We start from the raw sequence: 14,386 nt of genomic DNA, 5'->3' as shown, positions 1-14,386 counted from the left end.
TCATGTTCTTTAAAGCTTTACCTACTGATTGTACATTGAATTTTGCAACCATATTTCATTGTAGACCATTTAAAACCCTGAATTTTTCAAGTAATGATGTCAGAAGCTTGAAAATAGGACATGAAAATTATCATTGCTTGCTCAGTGTGAGAAATTTAATGAAGGAAATGTAGTATATAAATAATGTAGTGTATAAATAATGCTTTAAGTAACCTGCCCCATTATGAGAACACGGGAATCCTCAACCTATTCCTTCTGCGTATGTTTAAAGTGAAAGCTACTTCTTTGATATCCCAGAATAGTTCTGGAAATCACTTCATGCCTCGAAGTCCCAAAATTACTAAAGATACTTGTAACATAGGGTTTGTGGGAAACAAAGATTTTCCCCAAATTGTCTCCCCCAGCTGTTTTTGAATGACTATACACTTGGAGGTCATCAGAAGTAGATCAGGAGTTATTCTTTTTTCCCTAAAGATTATCAGCCATCTACAGCAAGCAGTCACTACTGTTTATCCCACAACAAGTAGGACCCACTCCCTTCTGATAAGGATAGTAGCCTGTTTCCTTGTAGGAGACCTCGGAGATGTCAAGCCCACCCAAGGGTGACTAAGGTTAGACCATGAATCCAGGGTCCGCCCATCTTGTCACATGTATACCTCTAGTCTCTCCTGTTCCTATGGGCACACCCCTAGCTCATCCCCTTCCTGTCATGCTTATGCCTATCCATCCCCTTCCTATGATGTGTATGCCTATTGTACTGCCCCTTCCTGTGATATGTAGTTACTTGTAATCACATGGTTATCAATAAAGGGGGTGCTCCTGCTCTCGCTCTCAGGGTCTCCCCACGAGGGCCACCAAACGGGCCTGATGTGAGCATGCTACCATCAATTGTGTCTGACTACATTACGTCAATCTCTTGTCTCCTGCTCTCTATGACTTAACTATAATCTTTACTTATTATCGCCGTACAGTTGCGCCTACTGGACCAGTGATGATTTGTTAGGGGCCCTCCTTTCCCCCGCTGGGGTGAGGGGAGGAACAAAAGTGTATAGAAAACTGTGTTGAATGAATTTTTCCTTGAACTTTTTCACTCCCCCTTCATATAATCATTTTGCTATATTCGTGGAAATACAGAAAGTTGCAAACACTTTTTTTACCCTGAGGTAAAATCATTTACCAAAAAATGTACTAAATAAAAAACAACTTTAGGTTGGAAGAGTATGAAATTCCAATAAACGGTTTAGAATCAGAATTTCCCTATCCTACCCCCATGTTTGCTTCCAGAGAAAAAAAGTTGAGTCTTAAGAAGTTTCAATTGATCATCAATTGATGAACTATGGAGAAGAACAATTGTGTAATTATTTCTTTAAAGACCTGTATCCTTTGATATATCCACTCTTCCAGAAATTTGTTCCGATCACATTTGTGATCGCCTGTTGTTTCTATGTCCATTTAGGATAGGCACCTGCTAGATTGTCCTTGGATTCATCTGGCAAGATGCTGTGTACACATGCATGCCCTCATTTGATGTGAGACCCCCCAGATGGCTCTGCCCCTCTTTCAGTGAGCGCATGGGAACAGTGCTTTCTTCATCCCAGGGAAGCTCACCTGAAGAAAAAGCCATCTTGTTTCACACATTACTATTTGTACCTCTCATCTTCCTTGCTATCAAAACAGTTTGACCATGTACCCTCCATCCCCTGCCAATTCTAGTTCCTCTAATTTTGCAATGTAACCAAACCGACAATGTATTTCTTCATTCTGCCTTGCCGCACCACATCCCTCTTGGGTAATAACCACAGAGCACATTATCTCAGTGGGGGGAGGGAAAGGGAACTCTTAGAAAACAAGGTCAATCTTTTAAAAATACACTTTTAAAAAATGCATTCTTGTACTTGCGCTGGCTATATTTTAGCATCCTTATGGGTCTTTTGTATTTCTCATGATTTCTAAACAGTCCAATGCATATATTTCTCCTCTGTTTACTAAAATGAAGGCATCTTATTTTTTGTTGAGATAGAAAAATCATCCTTTTTTCTCTATAGTCTTTATTCCTGAAGCATACGACAGCTTAGTTAACTTGTCTTAGGAAACAGTTTGAATAATGCTTCTGTAAAGAGTCTGATACAACTTCCATGCCCCCTCTCCAATCAAATAGGACTTTATGGAATTTTTATTTTTCTGATTTTTTTCTAATAGGCATGTGGTTCCAAATGCAAAAACTGTGAAAAGTAAGTAGACAGTGGAAAGACTTCATCAAATCCTTGAACCCCAACTATTCATTTCCTCTCTCTCCAAGGAGCCAACTGTTTAATTAAAGCATAACTACTATTTGTATATGTGTGGGTGGGAACGGATTGTTTTTCTTTCCTTTCTCCAGATAGTCACCCCATTGAATCACTGAGAGTTTTAATCTATTTGGGCTTACGAATTCAATTTTTCTTTCCTTTCTCCATTAATTTAATTTATTTGGGTTTAATTTTCAGCTTTATTTTCTCTTTCAAATTAATCGTTTTATTGGGGTTTCTTACAACTCTTATATAATGCATATATCATTATGCATACAAAATCAAGCTCAGTGGTACATATGTTGCCATCATCATTTTCAAAGCATTTTCTTTCTGCCTAAGCCCTTGGTATTAGTTCGTCTTTTTCCCCTTCAGCTTTCTATTCCGTTCTTTAGTCTATGTATGGTACCGCGTTGTTGGAAGAGCGAGCGAGCCCTTGAATGGTGAGCTTCAAACAGAAGGGGACCATTATTATCCTTTCATTCGGCTTTTCTACAGACATAGTCTCATAATAAACGTAATTTCTAAGACGAGGCTGTGATTATCATTTTCTATCCCATATGAATTTTAGAATTCATTCATCCCCTTCTCTCCCATGAGTATGTATACAATTGGCAATTAAACATTGATTTCATGATTAATTTAGATTTGGTGTCCATTTTGGACCCAGTCTTCCTACCTAGTATCATATCACTCTTCCTGGCATAAATTTCTTGAAATTTTTTTTTTAATGTAGACCTTGACATTTTTGAGTAACACTGTATTATCTTTTTTTCTTGCTGTGGTATACGCTTTCTTCCATTATATCTAATTTGTTGCTTGTATATATGGAGGCTGCTGATTTTTGTATATTAATATTTTCCCTAAACATTTTCATGAGACTTTTTAAAAAACATTATTAGGGGCTCAAACAACTCTTATCACAATCCATACATGTACATACATCAATTGTATAAAGCACATCTGTACATTCTTTGCCCTAATCATTTTCAAAGCATTTGCTCTCCACTTAAGCCCTTTGCATCGGGTCCTCTTTTTTTTCCCCCCTCCCTCATGAGCCCTTGATAATTTATAGATTATTATTTTGTCATATCTTGCCCTTTCCGGCGTCTCCCTTCACCCCCTTCTCTGTTGTCTGTCCCCCAGGGAGGAGGTCACATGTAGATCCTTGTAATCGATTCCCCCTTTCCAACCCACTCACCCTCTATTCTCCCAGTATCACCCCTCACACCCCTGGTCCTGAAGGGATCATCCACCCTGGATTCCCTGTGCCTCCAGCTCCCATATGCACCAGTGTACAACCTCTACTCTATCCAGACTTGCAAGGTAGAATTCGGATCTTGGTAGTTGGGGGGAGGAAGCATCCAGGATCTGGGGGAAAGCTGTATTCATCATTGGTGCTACATCGCACCCTGACTGACTCATCTCCTCCCCTAGACCCCTGTAAGGGGATCTCCAGTGACCGATAAATGGGCTTTGGGTCTCCAATTTGCACTTCTCCCTTCATTCACTATGTTAAGATTTTTTTTTTAATGCTGTCTTATCCCTGATCCCTTTGGCACCTGGTGATCGCACAGGCTGGTGTGCTGCTTCCATGTGGGCTTTGTTGCTTCTGAGCTAGAAGACTGCTTGTTTATCTTCAAGCCTTTAAGACCCCAGACACTATCTTTTGATAGCCGGGCACCATCAGCTTTCTTCGCCACATTTCATAAGACTTTTTTATGTGTTCTGGTGTTGTCTCCTTCGAAAGGTAACATCTATTCAAAACAGTTATTAAAACCTACATTTCATTTATTGATTTGATATTTGTGTATAAGCCGAGTTTTTCAGCACATTTTTAATGCAGTTTTTGTGGTAACATTAAGTGCCTCAGCTGATACTCGGGTCAGTTTATACTCGAGTATATACGGTATCTCTCTGCCCCACCTGAGTTATCCCATGAAGGCAATGATCTTGTCTATTTTGTTTACCGCTCTATTTTTATGATCTAACAGTAAAAAGGAGCCCAACTAGTGCTGTTGATTTGGTGTTGGGCTGCTAACAAAAGGTTGGCAGTTCAATCCCCACCAGCCCCGCAGGTGAAAGATGAGGTGGGCTGCTTGCACACAGATTCACAGACTCTTGGAGGGAGGGCGGGGTAGAAAGGGGGAACCGATTATAGGGATCTACGTATAACCTCCTCCCTGGGGGCTGTACAACAGAAAAGTGGATGAATAATTTATAAATTATCAAGGGTTCATGAGGGGGGAGTGGGGAGGTAGCAGGAAAATGAGCTGATGCTAAGAGCTTAAGTGGAGAGCAAAGTTTTGAGAATGATGCGGGCAATGAATGTACAGATGTGGTTTACATAATTGCTGTATGTATGGATTGTGATAAGAGTTGTTTGAGCCCCCAATGAAATGATTTTACAAAAAAGATTCACAGCCTGGAGAACCCTTTGGAGCAGTGCTGTTATATCCAATGGAACTCTGGAGGCCTGATTGAACAGTAATAGGTTTTGTTTTGGTTTAGCATGGTAACAAACACATAGCAATCCCCTTTTTATACATTTTGTTAAATGCATAAGTGAATTTGTGAAATTTTGAAATCTTGACAGCAAAATAAAGTTCTGTATGTTACTTAGGGTGTTGGCTACTTATTTATCAGTATTCTATGCCTGACAGTCACTATTTATAACCTTAGAGTCTCACTAAAACAAGTCATTCTAGTAACAGAGGGAGCTTCAAAAAATTCATGGAAAAATTGAATTAATAGCTAATCGAGTTTTTTCATTAACTTTTCCAAGCCTCTTGTATATGTATTTAAGGGCTATGAATAAAGCTCAGTAATTGATGAAAACACCAACCTCACTACCATCGAGTCAATTCTGAGTCATTGTGACCCTGTAAGAGCAAGTAGACTCCCGAGGTGGGTTTCCCAAACTGTCACTCGCTATGGGAATAGAAGACCTCCTCTTTCTCCTGACGAGCTTGGCTGGTGGTTTCCAACTACTGACCTTGCAGGTAGCTGCCCAAAACAAAACCCACACACTCACGGCTCTTATGGATACCATCTACAAATAGTCTAGTGTGGGGTGATGCCATTTTGAAGGAGCTTTGGTGACAATGTTTAAGCATTCAACTGCTAACTGAAAATGAGCAGTTTGAACTCACTGAATGGCTTTTAGGGAGAAAGACCTGGCCATCAACTCCTTTAGCAGTGGTTCTCAACCTTCCAAATGCCACGACCCCTTTAATAGAGCTCCTCATGTTGACCCCTACTATAAAATTATTTTCGTTGCTACTGCATAACTAATTCTGCTACTGTTATAAATCGTAAATATATGACAATGCAGGATATATTTTCATCATTAATTAACATTATTAAAGCATAGTGATTAATCACAAAACTATGTAATTATACATTGTGAAATATTTATTTCTAATGACATTTTGTCTTGAAGCATGGTGTAGAGGCTTCACTGCCAGGTATTCGTAGGTGGGAGTGTCTGCATGTGGGCGGACCCGCCTGGAGGTGGATAGAGGAGTGGTGTCTCAGTTCCTAAGAGCATTGGAAATATGTGTTTATGGTCTTATTTTAGACGACCCCTGTGAAAGGGTCGTTTGACCCACAGGTTGAGAACCGCTGTTGTAGGTGATAGTTCTGGAACTCATTAGCTGGTTACAAGTCAAAATTGATGACACTGAACCAACAGCATTGCGATTTTGTTCTTTGTTTCTTCCACTTTTTTACTCTTTTCCTTCCCCTTGAATCCAGTGTAGTAGCATGCTTTTTTATTTGGTGTTTGGGAGAAAATGCAGTTCCAAACTGACTGTAAGCAACCTATTTGTAAATTAATTGGACATAAACTTTTGTTAATAAACTGAGTAAGGTTAAAGAATTGGTTTAGGTCTGTAATGTTGCAATGCAGTAATGATTTAATGTGTTCTTATAGCCATAGTCTTTGCTAATCTCACCAGACGACCTTCAGGTTCCTGATAGGCCTGAGTAAGAAGGTGAGCAAAGGTAGCACTTGAATTATATGATTCACTGTGAGTAATAATTTAGCACAGTTCATTGTGATTGCCATCCTGCTGGGTATAAAATCAGCCATCAGAAGACGAAGTCATGCTTGGGGGGTGTGTTGGAGGGGGAGGGAGATCTCACCTCGAGTGTTCAAGAGTGCAGCGTGTCCCTTGGAGCTCTAGATCACTGTGAACTGAACCTCCTTGATTCAGGAGACAAAATTTGACACCAGAGGAGAGACATCAGCAGCAAACCTGAAGCCAGAACTTGAGAAAGCTGGGTGGACTTCCTAGCCCACGGAGCAAATAAAGCTGAGTGCTTTGGGGCAGGAGGCTGCCCGGTGGAGAGGGATGTCTCTGGACACTTAATTGGAGAAGCTGGGTTTGCTGACCCACAGAGCTCCATCTAGAGCTGAGTACCTTCTGGTTGAGACTTACAATGGAGTGGCATTATACCCTCTGTAACATTGCCTGAGCAGGACAGAGGTCAGGCCAAGAGGTTGATTCCCTAGAGCAGCGGTTCTCAACCTGTGGGCCGTGACCCCTTAGGGGGGTGGTCGAATGACCCTTTCACAGGGGTTGTCCAATTCATAACGAGCAAAATTAGAGTTATGAAGTAGCAACGAAGTTAATTTTATGACTGAGGGGTCACCACAACATGAACTGTATATTAAAGGGTTTCTGCCTTAGGAAGCTTGAGAATCACTGCCACAGAGACCTGCCTTCAGGGATGGCAAAGAAGAAACTGCCCTGACTCAACTGTATCCTTAGCATGTCTCACCTGAATTGTAACCTGTGAACTTCCCTAAGAACCACCATAATCATGAATGCTATCTGTGAGTTCTGTGTGGGCACTGCATTGGTTAGTGAACGCAAATGAGAAGCAGGGTACCTTGGGAGGAGGGATAATTGGAGGGAGTAACATCCTGTATCTGATCTTGGCCTCATGGAAATGGGCTTTGGGCAGCTGATGCTGATGATGGGAATTCCTTTACTTCCCCCTACTGAAGTTAGCGGTCAGAAGCCCCTACCACATCATTGCATAATTTTTTGTTTTCCATAATCTCTATGGGTATGTATAAGAAAGCTACAAAGGGGAGACACCACAATCTATATGTTAAAAGTGAAAGAAAAGGAATTTCTTATTAAACAGCAAGGTGTGATTCATGAAGTTAAATGTGAAATGTCAAGACAACTGAAATTTTTTCCATTTTTTTCCTGTAACTGAATTTTCTAAAATTGAAGGTGAGAGTTACATCCTTAAGATGAATTTACATGCTTGGCTATCAAAAGGTATAGCGTCTGGGGTCTTAAAGGCTTGAAGGTAAACAAGCGGCCATCTAGCTCACAAGCAACAAAGCCCACATGGAAGAAGCACACCAGCCTGTGCGATCACAAGGTGTTGAAGGGATCAAGTGTAAGACATCATCAGAACAAAAAAATCTTACCATAGTGAATGAAGGGGGAAGTGCAGACTGGACATCCAAAGCCCATTTGTGGGCCACTGGAGATCCCCTTGCAGAGAGGTCTAGGGGAGGAGATGAGTCAGTCAAGGTGCGATACAGAACCAATAAAAAATACAAATTTCCACTAGTTCCTAAATGCTTCCCCGCCCCCCCCCCACTATCATAATCCGAATTCTACCTTGCAAGTCTGGATAGACCAGAGGAGGTACACTGATGCAGATAGGAGCTGGAGGCACAGGGAATCCAGGGTGGATGATCACTTCAGGACCAAGGGTGTGAGTGGCGATACTGGGAGGGTAAAGGGAGAGTGGGTTGGAAAGAGGGAATCGATTACAAGGATCTACATGTGACCTCCTCCCTGGGGGATGGACAACAGAAAAGGGGGTGAAGGGAGATGTTGGACAGGGCAAGATAATGAGAAAATAATTTATAAATTATCAAGGGCTCATGAGAGAAGGGGGGAGCGGGTAGGGAGGGGGGAAAAAGAGGACCTGATGCCAAGGGCTTAAGTGGAAGGCAAATGCTTTGAAAATGATGAGGGCAATGAATGTACAGATGTGCTGTACACAATTGATGTATGTATGGATTGTGATAAGAGTTGTATGAGCCCCTAATAAAATGTTTTTAAAAAGATGAATTTACATTGTTTTCCACATACTAAAATGTAAAATGATGTACTTCTAGTTATGCTTTATTATTTTACATTTTTACATGACTTACCCAACAACCCATAAAGTCAATACCAACTCAAAGGTTTTCCAAGACTAAATCATTACTAGAATAGACAGCTTCATTTTCTCCTGCAGTACAACTGATGTGTTTGAAATGCCCTGCCATCCTACTGATGAGTTGCCCGGTGCTTACCCACAGCACCTCCAGGGTTCCCCACTCTTGCCTTAGCTCACACTAGGGTCTCTTATAACAGCACTTACATATAATATAGACCAGACATACACCTGATATTCTGAACATTAAGACACGTTTAATTGAAATTGTTTCAGTGTTAATAATTCAAGGTTTTTCTCTTTTCCCATTAAGGATTCTGGACTCTGCTTATAATATCCCTAACCGCTGGATTCTCCTGTTGCAGCTTTTCTTGGACAGTGACTTATTTTGATTCTTTTGAACCAGGAATGTTTCCTCCTACTCCTCTGTCACCAGCCAGGTTCAAGTAAGTAAGCTGTTTGTGCTTTTGTGAGCCAGTACCGCTCTGTTGAAAATAGTGGCATAGAGGGAGATGTTGTTTTTTGTGGAACTCATGAATCTGTGAAACAACAGTTTTTCACTTTGTGGTGTTAACATTTAGAAAAATTGACATTAATATTTTCAACTTCATATCTAGATATTAAAGTGCTTAACAAATGTAATTTAAAATATCTCTGGATTAAGAAACTTTACTGTTTGCCCTTTTGGGTAGAATTTAAAGCTTGCGTCTGAAGACAAAGTTAATATGAATACGAATCAGCTGAAGTTTTTTTTTGATTCATGAACACCAATGAGCAGACTTCTATAACATAATTGGATTGGATTTTTCCTCAAGATTTAAGGTTTGTGTAATAATTAGCGAGGATTTATATTACGGATCCCAATTTATTTATTTATTTCCCACGCCATTTTATTAAGACCTAATCCAGACATCACACATGGCATACTTGTACAAGGAACATGCTAATCTTGTCTATCATTCTAATTTTAGTGTATGTGCAGCCGAAGCAAGCACGTGGCACCCCATTTATATGTGTAGGCCAGATTAGATGTTATATAATAACTGCCATCGAGGTGACTGACTCAAAACAACTATATAGGACAGGATAGAATTGCCCCTATGGGTTTCAGAGACTAATTCTTTATGGGAGTAGAAAGCTAAGACTTTCTCCAGCAAAGCAGCTGGTAGGTTCGAATTGCTCACTTTGTGGTTAGCAGCCCAACGCATAACCACAATAACAATAGGGCTCTGTATCATAGGCTATCAACCCAAACCAAAACTACTGCCATCAAGTTGATGCCAACTCATAGAGATCCTGAAGGACAGGGTAAAACAGCCTCTGTGAATTTGAGACTGTAACTCTTTAACAGGAGAAAGATAGGGCTTTTCTACTCCTGCAAAAGCATACCTTAATTAAACTCTAATGTTGATCTTGAAGATGTCAGCATCCACCAACTTACCAAGGCTTTGAAAGTATTCTATCCTCAAGATAGTCCTGCCTTTTGAAATGTCTTTGGAAAATAACTTCTTCGTGTGTGCAATTTTTGCCTTCATATGCATGGGAAAATTGGACATTGAATAAGTAACTGAAGAAGAATCAATGCAAAAAAAAAAAAGAAGAATCAATGCATTTGAATAATGATGTTCACAAAAATATGGAAATTACTATGGGCTGCCAAAAGAACAAACAAATCTAAGAAGAATTACAGCTAAAATCCTCCTCATAGGCTAGGATGTCATTCAAGTCTTGTTTAATGTTCTTTAGACAACAAATGTTATCAGTGGCAGCAATAATGGTGGAGAAACATAACAATTGTGCAGACGCACAGAACTGGGCAGTGTTTCATGCTGTCCTACATGTTCAGTTCCAACACGATAGTTCTGAACAACAGTGAGGCCTTTCTAGTGTACTTGTCTCCTTTCTATCCTCCACGCTCTCAGTCTTAATTTTCATTCTTCTATCTTTCAAAAAACTGATCTGGTTACATTTCTCTCTTGATTAAATTGTTAGTGGCTTTCTTATTGCCTTCAAAGTCAAGTGCAACTTCTAAGAATAGTGTATCAAGCTCTTCCTCGTATGACACACTCTAGTTTTCCAGTTTCTTCTTCAGCTATTTCGGTGTACTGTACATATACTGTGGATATGTACAAAATTAGCTTGCCATCCCCAAGTAGAGATGTGGTGACGCTACACTTCTCTCTTCCTGGACCAGCCTCGTCTCACTCAGCTTCTTCCACCACCACTATGAATCTTAAGTATTATAAATGGTATATTATTAGGTTAGCAGAAAACATTTGAGTCCTCTTAAAAATCCGTGTTTTAAACCGAGGACATCTTAACCTTTGTGTTGTTGTTACATTCTTTATTAAATTAGATCCAGTGATGTAGAACTCATTTTTCACTGAGTCATTCGGATTTTATATATGGCTAGGGGCAGTTCAGAGACCTATATTACAGACATGTTAGCACAGCTCTTAAATTCACTTTAGTCATTTAAGAATGTTTATATGTGCGTGTATAAATATATACATATCTTTGTGTTTTTATTTAGCTATGTACTAGTCTCACTTAAATCAGCTATTATTTCATTGTCAAACTGCAATTTGGCATTGTTACATATTAACAGAAAACCATTCCCCACCATTGACAGCCCTAAAGTCATTGTTGAAATTCAAGGTTTATAGTGAAAACCTTCCCTCTAGGACTTATGTAATATACACAATTGCTTCAGAATGTCAGGATATATATATTCTCTCTGTCACCAGTAGAGAGAGTCCTTGTACAGGGAACCAATGCTCAATTTTAGAGAGTTGAAATCAGCACGTTTTTTCTTTAGGAGTCAGGCAGATATTCACTGATAAGTAACATCACACTTAACATTTTTTTTTAAGTTTGGTATTCCATTATTCTAAATAAGTAAAGATGATGTTATAAACATATTTTCTTGGTTGTATAAAATTAAGTCAGATTCGTTGAAAAAATTAATGGAAATGATTCATAATTAGGGCATTGATTTTCATCTTTGTTCTGCATATTTTAAAAATTGAGATTTAGATAGTGATGTGTACATACTGTTTTGTAATCCATATTTAAAATTTAACATTATATTGGAACATTTTCCAATCATTTTCTTTTGAATTTTCAATGTTTTAAATATTCTTTAAAGATATTTAGAAAGCCTACCAATATTAATGAGAGCTAGATTCTAAAGTAAGTTAAGCTTCACTAAGTGAAACTTAAAGGGAACAAAAGATAGAGACTTTCTTCCTGAGGTTAGAATTATTCGTTAAAAGTATCCCCTATTTTTAGTTCCACGAATATTAAGTATGAACAGGGTATAAACACCCATATAGTAAAATATATATATATATATATATATATATATATATCTCTTTTGCTACCCTTTGTAGACTGAAGCACGTAGGCTTTTTAAAAACTAAAATACCAGGAAACTCAGAAACCAACTTGGTGTGGAAAAAAATTGAAAAGCCTGTTTACTGAGGCTGTCAATGTGTTTTGCTAGAAATTTATAAATTCATTCTAGAGTAAGGAATTCATTCTAGTCCAGAATAAACAACAATAAGAACTTACTGCCCTTGAGTCAATTCTGACTCTTGGCAACCCTGTAGAACAGATCAGAATTGCCCCGGTGGATTTTAGATACTGCATATGCGTACAGGAACAGAAAGCCTTCTGGCTAACAGCCCAACACGTAACCCATTATGTCACCAGGGCTTCTAAACATTCAGTTAAATATTGAGTTAAGTACAGTAATATGGATCAGTAATTTTCTAAAAGAAATTGAGGTTTTTCTTTTTATATTTTTCTATCTTTACTGTCATTGAAAATCTTCATGTTTATGTAAACAAGACTTTTAGGAACTATAAAAGAGGACTTGCAAATTAATATTGTTTGGGCAGAGATTTGGTAGACTTCAACAGGAATACTTTTTAAACATTATTGAATTAAAAAGATAGCCTACAATTTTACATATGCAGATGTCTATTAGGAAGCAACAATTTAAAGTATTGGGTTCAAATATAGTTCTAAACATGGCAGACTTTAACTTACTTGTTACAGAGTTGAATAGCAAGAGGCAATAACTTTAGATTCCTTGGAGATAGAGACATTGCCCGCTTCTGATATTATAAATGATTATTCTGCTTATTCTACACTGCCAAATGAACATCTCCAGTTCACTTTTTATCATTTTGTCCTATTCATTCATTAGAACTTGTCAGTGTTTTTCAAGGAGTCAAATATAATCGTTTGCATAGTCATTTCAAATTATAATTCTGCTGTAATTATGATTTCTAGGAGTTGGTGTATTTTAGTATGTGATCTACCTAAAGAAGGAAGCTACAGCTTGAAGTAATCTTGGGTTTATAGTGGCAACATCACAACTTCTATTTGAGTCCTTGTGATGGGGGAAGAAGTTGAATATGGTTTAGAAACATGCCGTGAAGCTCCCTAACAAGGGCACCATTTTACTGGATATTCTAGGATTGCTGGGATGTCTTAGAGGTTCCCATTAAAGATTACAGGAGAATTAGGCCCTTCCTAATTACTCTTAGTGTAGGTCCTCCCTTTTTTTTAACAAATGCAGAGACTTGAGTGCCAGGGAGTTTAAATGACCAGCACAAAGTAAAGTAATTGCATGTGGCATAGTTGACAGCATGTTAAATGGTTTCATTAGTTTTACATTGCTGGTTTGCTGAACTAAACTCATTGTCATTAACTTGATGTCACCCTGTGGGACAGAGTGACCCTATAGGACAGAGTACAGCTGTCTCTGGGTTTCCTAAGCTGTAACTTTTTTTTCCTTAACAACTTCTACATGTATAATTCAGCACCATTGATTATAACTCTTCGTGTTGTACAACCATTATTGTTATCCCTCTCCAAATTATGCTGCTACCATTAAAATGAACTCAGAGTCCCCTAAGCAAAACTCTACCTCCTTCACCCCGAGTAAACTTAGCTTGTTTGTTTGTTTTTAGTAGTTTTCTTGATATAATATATTTCTATAGTTAAAAACAGATTCTAAAAAGAGTTATATCTAAATCATTACAATGAGCTCTAATGCTCTTTCCCCTACCCCAACATCCATTGATTGCTCCCCAAATCCATCTTCCCAATAAATCATTGTATCAGTTATTGTGTCTATGCATCCAGTCCTTCTGTGTTGCTAACTGGGAGACTTGGCAGAATAAAAATAATAAAAATATAACAAAAAACAAAATGAAACAGAAAAGAAAACAATAATAATAATAATATAAAGATAAAAATAAAGGAAGAAAGAAAAAAATCACCAACAATATTAAAAAAGAAGAAAATTCTTTCTATGAACAATAGAGAAATATTTGAACTTAGAGCAAAATCAGGTTGGGTCAAGAGAGGGGTCAACTGACCAAGTATCATATTATACCATGGTTGATTTCCCATAATAATCTCTGATCGAAAAGTTGTTTGAGTCACTCACCTGTGACTAGACGGGATCTACCACCATTCTACAGGTGGATTTTGGGTTCCCACCGCCCTCCATAGCCTTCTACATTGAAGTTCTGATACGTTTCCCTTTATCATATTTGGATTTTGTTATTGTCATCTTTGGGTCACACAGACTGGTGTACTTCTTCCGTGTGGACTTAGCTGATGCATCACTTACATGACTGCTTGTTTGAATACAAGCCTTTAAGACCCCTGACACTATTCCAATTGATAGCCAGGCACCATCTGGTATGGCCCTTGGGGGATGCCATGTTCCCTGTAAGGCCAGCTACGAAGGTCATTGTAGTGCCTGGTCCATGGCACGGTTCACTGAGGGTTGGGTAGAAACAATTGAAGTGTCTACCCAAGTCCATAGAACTGGGTTTATTCACCCCATAGATTACCTATGCTTATCCCTTCCCAGTGTGAGG

At 38.7% G+C, this 14,386-nt stretch overlaps 1 protein-coding gene across 1 annotated transcript in view; it reads left to right on the top strand.

The window, feature by feature from the left end:
* ARL6IP6 (ARF like GTPase 6 interacting protein 6) overlaps positions 1–14,386 on the top strand; it is a 39,237-nt gene that overhangs the window by 10,383 nt on the left and 14,468 nt on the right. The window contains exon 3 of the mRNA XM_075529747.1: positions 8,797–8,929. Within this exon, the coding sequence (XP_075385862.1) occupies positions 8,797–8,929 (133 nt within the window). The remainder of the gene's footprint in view (positions 1–8,796; positions 8,930–14,386) is intronic.

This window comes from Tenrec ecaudatus, chromosome 13, assembly GCF_050624435.1.
Source record: "Tenrec ecaudatus isolate mTenEca1 chromosome 13, mTenEca1.hap1, whole genome shotgun sequence".
In the NCBI taxonomy this organism is placed as follows: domain Eukaryota; kingdom Metazoa; phylum Chordata; class Mammalia; order Afrosoricida; family Tenrecidae; genus Tenrec; species Tenrec ecaudatus.
This window is presented reverse-complemented; position numbering and strand designations above follow the sequence as displayed.